Source organism: Terrapene carolina, unplaced genomic scaffold, assembly GCF_002925995.2.
Source record: "Terrapene carolina triunguis isolate 2854851 unplaced genomic scaffold, T_m_triunguis-2.0 Scaffold236, whole genome shotgun sequence".
Lineage (NCBI taxonomy): Eukaryota > Metazoa > Chordata > Testudines > Emydidae > Terrapene > Terrapene triunguis.
The window spans coordinates 8,180,455-8,192,750 of record NW_020664587.1 but is presented as its reverse complement, the minus strand read 5'-3'; the positions used below and the strand labels follow the sequence as shown (position 1 = coordinate 8,192,750).

The 12,296-nt window shown below is 47.0% G+C and overlaps 1 protein-coding gene across 1 annotated transcript; it reads right to left on the bottom strand.

Annotated features, from left to right (window-relative positions):
- Positions 1 to 6,765: 6,765 nt before the first annotated feature.
- On the bottom strand, positions 6,766 to 8,666 carry LOC112109003 (heat shock 70 kDa protein 1A-like). Its single transcript, XM_029912694.1, is given in 2 exon segments — positions 6,766 to 6,905; positions 6,908 to 8,666. Coding segments are annotated over 2 exon segments (1,836 nt in total). The 3' UTR covers positions 6,766 to 6,828.
- Between the last annotated feature and the right edge of the window lie 3,630 nt (positions 8,667 to 12,296).

Here is a 12,296-nt window from a genome sequence, read left to right as displayed (position 1 = left end):
CCCCATCCCTTTGCTCCACCCCTTCACCCAAGCTCTTCCCCTGCTGCTGTTCGTTTCATCTCTCCCAGTTTCGTTTCTCTTGTCGACAGGCTCTTCACTTTCCGCTAGAAGGAAATAAATGAGTCCAGGAGACTGAAATTTAGGCTTAAAGGGACCTCACCCATTTAAAAAGCACCCGGCTACTTACAAACATTTCCCCCCCATGGTACAAGCCACAGTCACTAGCACTGGGAGAGAACATCTCCTCCCTACCCCCATTACTTCCAGTTTGTTCCCTTTGTACCTGGCAGCATTTGGCTACTTCCACTTCCCCCTTTTGCACCTGATCCTGCAAACTTTTACCCTCCCACATCAGTACATTTGCTCACATGACAGTCCATCCCCCTGTCCTCCCGCCCAGAGCTGGACACCCTAACAACAGTAGGGGTGGGGGCTCCACAAACGAGTGCAAAAGCTGCCCCTCCAGCCCCAGTGTTGGCAGCTGAGCGCCTCCCTTCTCCCAAACAGCAGCAGCATTTGACCGTCTCTGCAGACAAACTTCTGGGGGAACCTGCAGTTTGGGGTGGGGGGAATCATTGTGATACTCGTAAACAGCGTAAGGTGACCAGACAGCAAATGTGAAAAATCGGGACAGGAGGTGGGGGGTAATAGGATCCTATATAAGAAAAAGACCCAAAAATCTGGACTGTCCCTATAAAATCGGGACATCTAGTCACCCTATATAACCGCCTCCCCGTGATATGGAGTCGCTGGGATGATGATGCACAGGCAGCCCATCATGCTATCGCTGCAGGCTACGTTCCCTCCAAGGTGCGCAGCCGTGCACACTGCACTCAGGGGCGTGGGGTGAGAGGCGAGCTTGGGGCGTGCCGAGCTTCAGCAGCGCAGAGAAGAGAGACACCTCTCCCCTGGGGCCCCTGCGGCTGGGGAGAGGGCTGGAGGGGGTCCTCTCTCCCCGCTCCAGCCCCGGGCACCTGCACCCCAAACCCCTCACCCCCAGCCAGAGTCCTTACCCCCCCCCACATCCCAGCCCTCCGCCCCAGCCCTAAGCCTCCTCCCGCACCCCAAACCCCTCGGCCCCACCCCCACTACACATCACCTCCATGTTGGTGCACATAACATTCATTCCGCACATAGATGGGAAAAATTAGAGGGAACATTGGCTGCAGGGTCACTTTAACTAATGGCTTTTCTTTTCCACAGGCATCAGATGACATTATTGACACAGGTGCCTTTTGTCCACCGCTGAGCTGGAGAAGAAAGACAAGGTGGGGGGGCAGGGACGGAACATCTTTTATTGGACTTGGCTGGCTATTGGTGAGAGAGACCAGCTTTCCAGCTTACTCAGAACTCTGGGAAAGGTACTCAGGGTGTCAGCTAAATACAAGGCGGAACAGATTGTTTAGCAGAAGTAGCTAACACCTATTTCAAGGGACCAGTCAAGGTGAAGTGGCCAGTTAACACCTCTACAGTCATAGGACAACATTATGAATTGAAGCTCCCATTCATAACTTTGCTAGCCATTAAAAATCATGGATTCAAAGTCACTGGATTTATGGTTTATTACAACAATCGTTAATCCACTAACCCCCCTTTTTATCCGATGACTGGACATAGAGCTGTGCTGCAGTAAGCTCTCTCGGGGTGGCTAAGCACTGGAATAAATTGCCTAGAGGGGTTGTGGAGTCTCCATCATTGGAGGTTTTTAAGAACAGGTTAGACAAACACCTGTCAGGGATGGTCTAGTTATTACATAGTGCTTCCTTGAGTGCAGGAGACTGGATTTGATGACCTATTGATGTCCCTTCCAGTCCTACACGGTCATCTATGATTCTCTCCTGACCCTGGATCCCAGCTCTTTTCCACCTGGCTTCATTGCACCTGTGGACTGTAAGAGCCGGAGACATGGAGACACGTGGTGGGCTCCACACAACCATCCCAAGACAACCCCAAACCAGACAGACAGCCAGGCAGAATGACCAGAGGGCAAGTGTGAAAAATCAGGACAGGGAGTGGGGGGTAACAGGTGCCTATATAAGAAAAAGCCCCCAAAATAGGAACTGTCCCTATAAAATTGGGACATCTGGTCACCCTACAGCCAGGTCCAGATTCAGCTGGTCTGGGAAGGACATGTGGTGCTCATGCGCACCCATGGCCTGATGTGACAGATACTATGAACACATGGAACCATCAAAATCTATTGCATCAACTTGATGTTACATGTATCTTTATTGGCTAGCGATTAGATTCCTGATTCAATGGGGGAGTTACAAGGTTTCCCTGGGGGGCCGTGGAAGAATAGGGCCAATCCCTAAGGCAAGTTACAAGTCTGGAGAAGTTTGGTCCTCGCGAAGTTGCATAGACTGTTTTGACCTCGCTCAAGCGGCCTTGCAAACAAAGAACTGAAAACGGTATAAAACCACTACCCTGACGCAGAGAGAGGGGGGACTCTCAGATTTGAGCTAAGGACCAACATGAAACTGTGATCAAGAGAGACAGACCCTGCAGAAAGGGTCTGAAGTATTTTAATCCCAATGGGGAAGATGTGCCACTGCCTGGAAAGCTAGACCTGCAAATAAATGCTTGGTTTCCTGGTATGTTTTCTCTGAAATCATCATCTCCTTTCTCTGAAATGCTTCTGAATCAACAGTACTTTGTTCTAGGAGAGCTGGTTGGTCCCTGGCTGACCTTGTCACTGCCCCTGAGAGAACGGGACTGCAGGGGCTGAATTAAAGTCAGGCCTGTTGAGGTCATTACAGTGAATTGCAGGTTTCCGCAACCTACATGCTCCATCTGGAGGGAGTGGATTGTGGGATCACACCTGGAAAAAGGTGATGGCTAGAGGCCTGAGGACTAAATGGGACACCCTTGTCACGCTGTCTCGAGTGGCTCACAACTGTGAGTGCCGACCTTAGGGCAGACTGTCAAAAAACGGGGCAGACACTCCTACCTGGCAGTGTCTTCTATAATCAGATTTCACCAAACCAGTAACAAATGTGAGCTCCCGGATCACTATCCCAGTCTTAGCATGGAGTCACAGACTGTCCCCTTGATTGTCCAGCCTCTCTGGTCACCCAGACAAACCAAACTTAGTGATAATGGTCACTTAAACCAAAATTCACACCACATCAAGTTGCTCTGAGTCCCAAGAGACCGGTCACTTACCCTAGAACAACTGGTACTGTACTCAGATCATACACCAAAGACAACGCTAATAGTCAATTCTGTAGTAAACTAACTAAAGATTTATTAGCTAAGAAAAAGAAATGAGCGTTATTGAGATGTTAAAGCAGGTAAAATGTATGTACAGGTGAATCACCGTTTGTAATTCCAAATGATGGCAATGATGTAATAAACTTCCAGTTTCCCAAAAGTCTGGTCAGGGTACCCAGACTCTCTCAGGGGATCTCCGCCTTTTATCTGGTACGCTTCCCTGTAAGAGTCCATACGGTCCAGAGCTGAAGGATTTTTCCCAGAATCCATCTTTCAAGCTTTTTCTCACAGAAAACAAGCTGACAGCGACACTACTCATGTGGCTTTTCCTTTGATAAAGGTGAGTGAGGAATGGCCACTTGCTTTGAAATTAGCCTTTCCTTCATTTGCATTCCACAAAGCTTCATTTGCATTTGATGGGTTATTTAGTTACAGGGGTATACACATCGTAAATGTTTGTTATTGCATTGCAACAGGATACAAATAAGTGGAAACAATGCAAGTAACATTCCACTCGTTTTCATGAAGTTTTAAGTCCCTATACACTTACCCATTTAACAATCACTTTGATCTATACTAATACAAATATGAATTGGCCTCAATACCCTCTGACATGACCTGGTCTGCCAGCATCACAGCCCTCAAGGAGGCCACAAAGGGGTCAGAAGTAGATTATATTTTCAATGAATAGTAAATACACCAAAATATACATTTTTAGGCCACTGAAACTCATCACAAATTCAGGTTGAATTCAGCAAATAGTTTTGGCCGGAAAAGAGCTGAAAACATCTAAATGGTTTATTTCTGCCATTTTAAAACTAAATGTTGCAACTTTTAATTTCAAAACAACACTTCGTTTTGAAATTCAGATTTTTTTTAAAAAAAGAAATTTTTAAAAAGGGTGAAAAACACCCTAAATGAAAAAGGTTCAAAGCAAACCAAACTTTTTTTTTCCCCACCTGGATTTTTGGGTTCAAACCCCAAACTAAAAAAAATCAGTTATCTGCTCTGTTCCAGTCACAGGTTCAGTTATCTCAGGAACTGTGACAGCTGACTCCTTTCCTCTTCTTCATGGAGAAAGACCTGCCTTTCTTCTGGCGTTAATCTCTGGATGGAGGTATCCCAGCCTCTTGTCTCCATCAAGAACCCTGAACTAGCTCTCATCTGCTGGTTAGTCCATAACCTGTCCTGTGTCCTCCTGGACACCAGACCAAATGGCCCCAGAGAAATACTAAGGCCTGGTCTAAACAGTTTTTGTATTTCCCTAGTTAGAGATATGTTTTTTAACTGATCGTTCTATCAGTACAACCTCTAATGTAGAAGCAGACATAAGTGTATTTCTACCAGAAAAGTATTCCTCTTCCCGAAGAGGAATAAACTCTACTAGTATAAAACACCTTTATGCTGGTATAACTGCATCCACACTGGAGGTGAGCAGGGATTATATCATTTGAACTGCATTGGTGTAGTACAACTTGTGCACTGACAAGGCCTATGTGACCTTCTATTTTTACCAGCTTTAAGAATTTTCATGTAGCTCAAGCAGTAGAGGGCTGTCATTTAGAGCTGATGACACCAGGGTCATTCCTCAGCCCATCTTCCTCCTTTAAAGAACAGGCCTTCACCACTTGAGAGACGGATCCGCCCAGCAGAGGGCAGCATAGCATTTCCTTGCCTTGTTTCACTCGCTGTTAGACCGCTTTCCGTTATTTTACCATTTGCTGTAGAACATCTCATTCACAGCAGGATGCCAGCTTGAATTCATGTTCTACAGAGACCAATGATGGCTCTGCAGGAATCAATGCAGAGTGCAGGCGGTATTTGCAAAGTATGCTGGGAACCCAGATTTCCAGGGCTTTTAGTCCCTTGACTGCAGTCACTAAAAAACAATTTTGGCTTTTAGAGGATCATGAATCTCGACCCTTCTTTGAACGTATGAGTTTTATATTTGACACAGAGCACACGGGTGAGTTGACAAGTTTTGTGGATTTTTTTCTTTTTCATAGCACACATTTTCCCCAGATCTAGTAATTTTGGCATATTATAGAAGAAACTGAAGACGCATAGACTTTAAGGTCAGAAGGGACCATTAGGATCATCTAGTCTGACCTCCTGCACAACGCAGGCCACAGAATCTCACCCACCCACTCCTGTAACAAATCCCTAACCTATGCCTGAGTTACTGAAGTCCTCAAATCGTGGTTTAAAGACCTCAAGGTGCAGAGAATCCTCCAGCAAGTGACCCGTGCCCCACGCTGCAGAGGAAGGCGAAAAACCTCCAGGGCCTCTGCCAATCTGCCCTGGAGGAAAATTCCTTCCCGACCCCAAATATGGCGATCAGTTAAACCCTGAGCATGTGGGCAAGACTCACCAGCCAGCACCCAGGAAAGAATTCTCTGTAGTAACTCAGATCCCAGCCCATCTAACATCCCATCACAGGCCATTGGGCATATTTACCTGCTAATAATCAAAGATCAATTAATTGCCAAAATTAGGCTATCCCATCCCCTCCATAAACTTATCAAGCTTAGTCTTGAAGCCAGATATGTCTTTTGCCCGCACTGCTCCCCTTGGAAGGCTGTTCCAGAACTTCACTCCTCTGATGGTTAGAAACCTTCGTCTAATTTCAAGTCTAAACTTCCTAATGTCCAGTTTATATCCATTTGTTCTTGTGTCCACATTGGTACTAAGCTTGAATAATTCCTCTCCCTCCCTGATATTTATCCCTCTGATATATTTATAAAGAAGAGATCCAAAGGTAAGTAGCTAAGGAATTGTTTTGAAGGCCTGGACACTCAATCAGTTTATAAAAGATATAGGCTGTTTAGATTACAGAGGAGACAAATAAGAGGGGATATAGCTGAAAAGATACGCATCTCCGGAGTCAATACAGATTTACATCTGGGTAGCAGATCAAAATCTGTACCTAACTATTTTGACTTAACTGGAGTTGCTCCAGATTTACCCCAGTGTAACGGAGATCAGAATCTGCTCCTTACTCTGCTAGGTTCAATGGAGTCACTTCAGATTTACCCTAGCATAACAGACTAGAATCTCTCCCTAAAATTTGGAAATTTCTAGGTTATCCTTTGGAAAGGAGACATTTTCTATAGGTTCTACATTAAACACACAAACCTGTTCAAAAGTCCCTAAACAACTGACAGACTGTGCCGCCAAGGCTAGTATTTTGAAAGGAGTTTAAGGAAATTAAGTGCCCAACTCCTAGTGAAGTTCAATGGGATTTGGCACCTAACTCTCTTAGGTTCCTTTAAACCTCGCAGCCCAAATACATCTGTGGCATACACTCCATGGAGCGTGCTATTTGCCCAGTAATTAGTAAATGCACCTGTACAGACATGTATGAGAAGCAGAATTTATTGAGGCCGATGGCTGTTATTCATGGAAGGGTACCATTTATGAATTGGCTATATCAGATGGTAAATCCAGGTAAATCAACAGCAACCAGCAAGCCTAGCTTCCCTGGTCCCTGCTAGGACTTCCTATGGGTAGATCACAGTGGTAGTTTGGGTAAACTGGAAAGTCCAGCTGCAAGTGGTGACCACAAACTTGTTTGGTTTTGTTCTGTTGATGCCCGTGGTGCTGTTACTGAGGCGTTTAAGTCCTGGGAGGGAGTTCCCCGAGACCATTTTCATAGGGCCTGATCTCCTCCTCTTCAGCCATCCAGTTGGACTCAGCCAGGAGAAGGCCAGCTGACATTTCTCCATCACCTTCTTCTTGGCCTGCAAGGTGAAGTAGTTAAGGATATCTTCCGAGGTCCGCTTCACACTGAAAGCGCAGGACTGAAGGTAGTTCTTGGTGGCCAATTTCCATTTCTGTGCCCTGTCCTCAGCTCGGTATTTCTCAGCCTCCGCCGCTAACGTCTGTATCTCCTCTCTGCTCAGTCGCCCCTTGTTGGCATCCACAGCGATGGGGTTGGCATTGCCGGCGACTTTGTCCACGGCAAACACAGTCAGGATACCATCTGTGTTAATATAGAAGGTCGCCTCCACCAAGACCATGCCACGGGGGGCAGGGGAAATGCCCTTCAAAAGGAAACGGCCAAGCAGGTGGTTCTCCTTGGCGGTAGCTCTCTCCCCCTCATAGGCACGGATGAGTAGGTCAGGCTGATGGTCATTGAAGGTGGTGAAGGTCCGAGTTACCACCGCGGGGATGGCAGTGTTGCGTCTGATCAGGGTGTGCATCTTCCCTGCATCCGTCTCAATCCCCAGAGACATGGACACCACATCCAGGGCAAGTAGGCCCCTCGTGACCTCTGACCTCTCTCCGATCAGGATGGCGGCTTGAACAGCTGCCCCATAGGCGACAGCTTCATCCGGGTTGAGGCTTTTGTTCAGCTGCCGGCCACCAAAGAAATCCTGCAGCAGTTCCTGGATCTTGGGGATGCGGGTGGAGGCGCCCACCAGGACAACATCATGGATCTGGGCCTGGCTCAGATTTGCATCCTGCAGCGCCCTCTCCACGGGCTTCAGGGTCCCTCGGAAGAGGTCAGCACACAGCTCCTCGAATTGGGCCCGGGTGATGTCTGCGTGGAAATCGATCCCTTTGTACAGGCAGTACAAGTCGATACTGGCTTTGATGTTGGAGGACAGGGTGCGTTTGGCTGCCTCGCAAGCCCTCCTGAGCCTCCACACGGCCCTCCTGTCCTTGCTGATGTTCTCCTGATGTTTCTTTAGGAATTCGTCTATGAAGAAGCTCACCAGGCAGTTGTCAAAATCATCCCCTCCCAGATGGGTGTCCCCAGAGGTGGCCTTCACCTCGAGGATGCCCCCATCAGTGGTGAGGACAGAGACATTGAAGGTTCCTCCACCCAGGTCAAAGATAAGCACGTTGTGTTCTCCATTGCTAGGGTTGTCTAGGCTGTAGGCCAGGGCGGCAGCTGTAGTCTCACTGAGGATCCTCAGCACATTGAGGCCGGCGATCTCCCCAGCGTCTTTGGTGGCCTGGCGCTGGGAGTCATTGAAGTGGGCTGGCACAGTAACAATGGCATGGGTGATGGGGTGGCCCAGGTAGTCCTCAGCCATCTCCTTCAAGTTGCCCAGCACCATGGCAGAAATCTCCTCTGGATAGAAAACCTTCTCCTTTCCCTTGTAGGACACCTGCACCTGGGGCTTTCCTTCAGCTTTCACTATCTGGAAGGGCCAGAACTCCGCATCTGCCTGCACAACAGGGTCTTCAGATGTTCGGCCAATCAAGCGCTTGGCACTGAATATGATGTTAGGAGAGTTGAGGGCTGCCTGGTTCTTTGCCTCATCCCCTATCAACCTCCCCGTCTCAGTGAAGGCCACACAGCTGGGCGTGGTGCGGATGCCCTGGTTGTTGCCAATTATTTCCACCTTGCCCTCTCGGAAGAGGCCCACGCAGGATTTAGTGGTGCCCAAGTCGATACCAATTGCTGGGTGTTTCAGTGCAGGCTTGGGTGAATTCTTCTCCATGATGTTACACTCTGCCCAAGAGGGATTCTCTTCATAGGCTGGTAACCTCTCATAAAATTCCCCTCAGCAGAGCTGGTGGTAAGCCCTTCTTTGATTCAGGTTTCCCTCAACAGGGCGATTAACGTCATCAGTGCATCAAGTTCTCAACAGGGCTGGTGGTACCCCATTCCCTGGGTCCCCTCTCACTCAGCTGTGCTGGAAGTGGCAGCTGTTCCTCCTGCTGCCTCTCTTGATCAATGCAGTCTGCAGCCCCTACATACACCTTGATGACCTCACAACAGACATGTCACAATACAGTTGAAGGCCTTCAGCCAATAACAGCAGAAACTATGTCCACTTTACTCACCGTGGAGTGTTCTCTTGATTATCTCAACCATCCCATCATGGGGGTTGCCATATGATCATGATGAGGTGGGAAAGTGGGTTGCTCAAGTCCCTAAATCCTAACTCAATGCCTTAACAGCAAGACCAGCCTTCCAGAAAACATCCAGAAATAAATCCAGACTAGCCCCCAGATTGGAATGTGTAGATTGGGGGTAAGCAACCTATGGCACGCGTGCCGACCCCTGGTGTAGATCAAAGAATCACATCATAAGCAGGTGGCTCAGCACTTTCTGAAAACCAGGCCCCTTTAAGGTTCCTCAAGTTGGGCATCTCATTGGTCGATTTTGAAAGTCTTGATCTAGGGTTTTAATGCTCATACTCTTGGAGGAAATGCCATGGCATCTTTTGAACCAGACACATTCCAGTCTGGAGGTCAGAGTATTAGGATGATGGAGTTTGCCAACGTGTCTAGCCCAAACCAGCTAACTTCATTCTGTCTCCCTAGATTTCAACTGGATTGGGTTTTCTCCTTGCACTAAACTGTTGCACACCATGCCATGCCCCACCCCAGAGACAGGTGCACTTTTGCTGGATGAGTGATCTTTGTGCAGCTTTGCTGTGTGGTTGTTAACAGCTACCATGCTTCAGCCCAGAGATGGCTGCATTTCAGCACTGGATGATGATCTCTGGGACACATTTTTTATGACTTGCAAAAAGCAAGTTAATTATTCACAGAGCACTGGACACACAGAGAGTCAGAAACTGGAAATATCTGTTCATAAAACGTACAGAAGCAACTGACGGGCTATTGAAAAACCCTACAATGTGAAAGGGAATGGAAGCAGACTCAAGTTTTCTTTGGCAACTTGTACTCCCCGATCCTCCAAACTATTTACTCTCCAAGCTGTTGGTCATAAACTTCCAAAAACAGACTCTATGGAATGGGATACCTACAGGGTTATTACAACACCAGTTCCAATCTGGCCCCAGTTTAGGAAGGCTGGCTGGCTTGTGGGCGGTTGAGGGAAATGAATTACAGAGCCTTTCACTTTTAGGTTGATAGTGGTTCCAATCCAGTTCCAGGTGAGCTGGGGGGGATCTCCACCATAACAACATTTTTCATACGTCATTTGAGCCATCCACTCAGCAATTTTGGCTCCCATAAGGACCAAACAGTTCTTTCATCCAGCGTCCAAGCCATCCACTGTTGCAAGCTGGCCGCCCTGGGGAGATCTGAAACAAGCCTACCAGGTTTTGCAAGATAATAAACAAGTCTGAACATTCTACTTGTGGAGTTGTACTGGGAGACCCGTGAAGCACAGGCACTTTTGAATGCTTCTTACTGAATTTCCTGCAGCAGCATAGCACCTTTGTGAACACTGCCATTCAGCCGATCAAACATTTTTCCTTAGTGATTATAGCAGCTGTGACACAGGCTGATGCTCAAAGAGGTTGGCAAAGAAGAGGACACTCCTTTCCTTAGCCAGGTCATGAGGTTTGGTAGACCTCATTCTGTGCTGCCATCAGCTTTTCTAGTCAAGTCCTTTATTCCTTGCATCAAGCCAGTTTTAGTCTTTACATTTTTGCAGGTAGTGCCATGTTCCCGCAAGCTAGACAGTCATGGTCCCCTACATCTACATGAACCCCTGCTCCCTACAAGGAGTCACTGTTTGGAGGGAAGGATAGCTCGGTGGTTTGAGCATTGGCCTACTAAACCCAGGGTTGAGAGTTCAATCCTTGAGGGGGCCACTTAGGGATCTGGGGCAAAATCAGTACTTGGTCCTGCTAGTGAAGGCAGGGGACTGGACTTGATGACCTTTCAAGGTCCCTTCCAGTTCTAGGAGATAGGTATATCTCCATATATTATCATTCTCTGTAAAGCAACAAGTTTCACATCCTTCATTATTACTCCTCCACACTGCATACTTATCTGGTAGTTAAACTAGCCATTGAGATAGTTAAATACAGCAGGACCTCCCTAATCTGCACACCCATTTCCCACAGAGAGTATGTCAACACTACCCACATGCACAGCCGCGGCCACACTGTGATGTGGGCAGTGTAGACACGCTTTATTGCCAGGGGAGAGCTCTCACGGCAATAAAAAAACCCCACCCCAAACGAGCGGCGATAGCTTTACCTGAACGACAAAAGTTTTAGCACTGAAAGTGGCAGTGTAGACACAGCCTAAATCACAACCGTTTCTCCCCACCCCTTCATAGGAAAGATTCAAGACCAGAGCATTGCAGTGAGGCCCTCAAATTTCATTTTCGCTACTTCCATAAAATATGCTAAAGAACATTTACTAGTATTTTATAAAGTGTAGTGAAACCTCAATTCTCCAAAAGTTTCAGGTATCCCTCACTGGAGTGGAGAGCAGTAGGAAATGATGCAATTATGTGCAAACTTGAAATATGGCACCCAAGAATCAGACAAAAGTATTGTGCGTTCTTTGTCAACATGATCATAAGTCATTTTCTTTACAGATGTTACTCATAATACTTTAGATCCTCAGAAAGAATTTTTAAAACCTAACCTACATGGCACTTTGGTGCATTTCTGTCAGGGAGGGCAATGATAATCAATTAAACCAGTTTCACTTTCAGGTTATTAGGTGGTGCAAAATTTTAGTTTTCAAACACTACAGGGAATGTCTATTAGTTTAAAAAATGCTTTCTTTGAAGTCTTAAAATGAGAAACTTGTCTACTGGTCTTTCAGTTTTATAAAAGCTTTCTTTTGAAAAAAATATATTTGGGTCCAAATTTAAATTCACAACACCTGATCTACATACATCAAGATGGCAGCTTCTTGCTGGTTAATTTTTATTATTAAATTAAAAGCATGTATGCATTGTAATGATTTGTCCTTGTATTGCTCCAGCAGTTAGAATTTCTAAGGCCTTACTCTATTAGAAGTATGTCCTGATTCCCCAGCAACTGATGAAGCTACACCCTGGGCAAACTGTTAGTGCAGACGAAGAAGGCTGCAATTTGCAATGCTGGGCCTTCTTACCCAGACTTCACACCAGTGGCAAACTGCAGCTTGCTTTGTCTGTTTCAGGCTGGCAGATGTGCAGCTCCTTTGGCAGCCAGCCATCAACGGCTGGAATTCACATCACAAAGAAAACCAAAGCCGCAGGAGTTTTCGCTGGCAGAATCCTGCCTCTCTTTCTCCCTTCTCTTTTTCTCAGACCCACTTTCCTTCCGCCTTTGATGTATCTACACCCATCAGCTTCCTCTCCTCTGCCCCCAGGTCTCCGTCCACACTGCCTCTCACACAGCTCTCCCCATCCCGTCTGCTCCCCC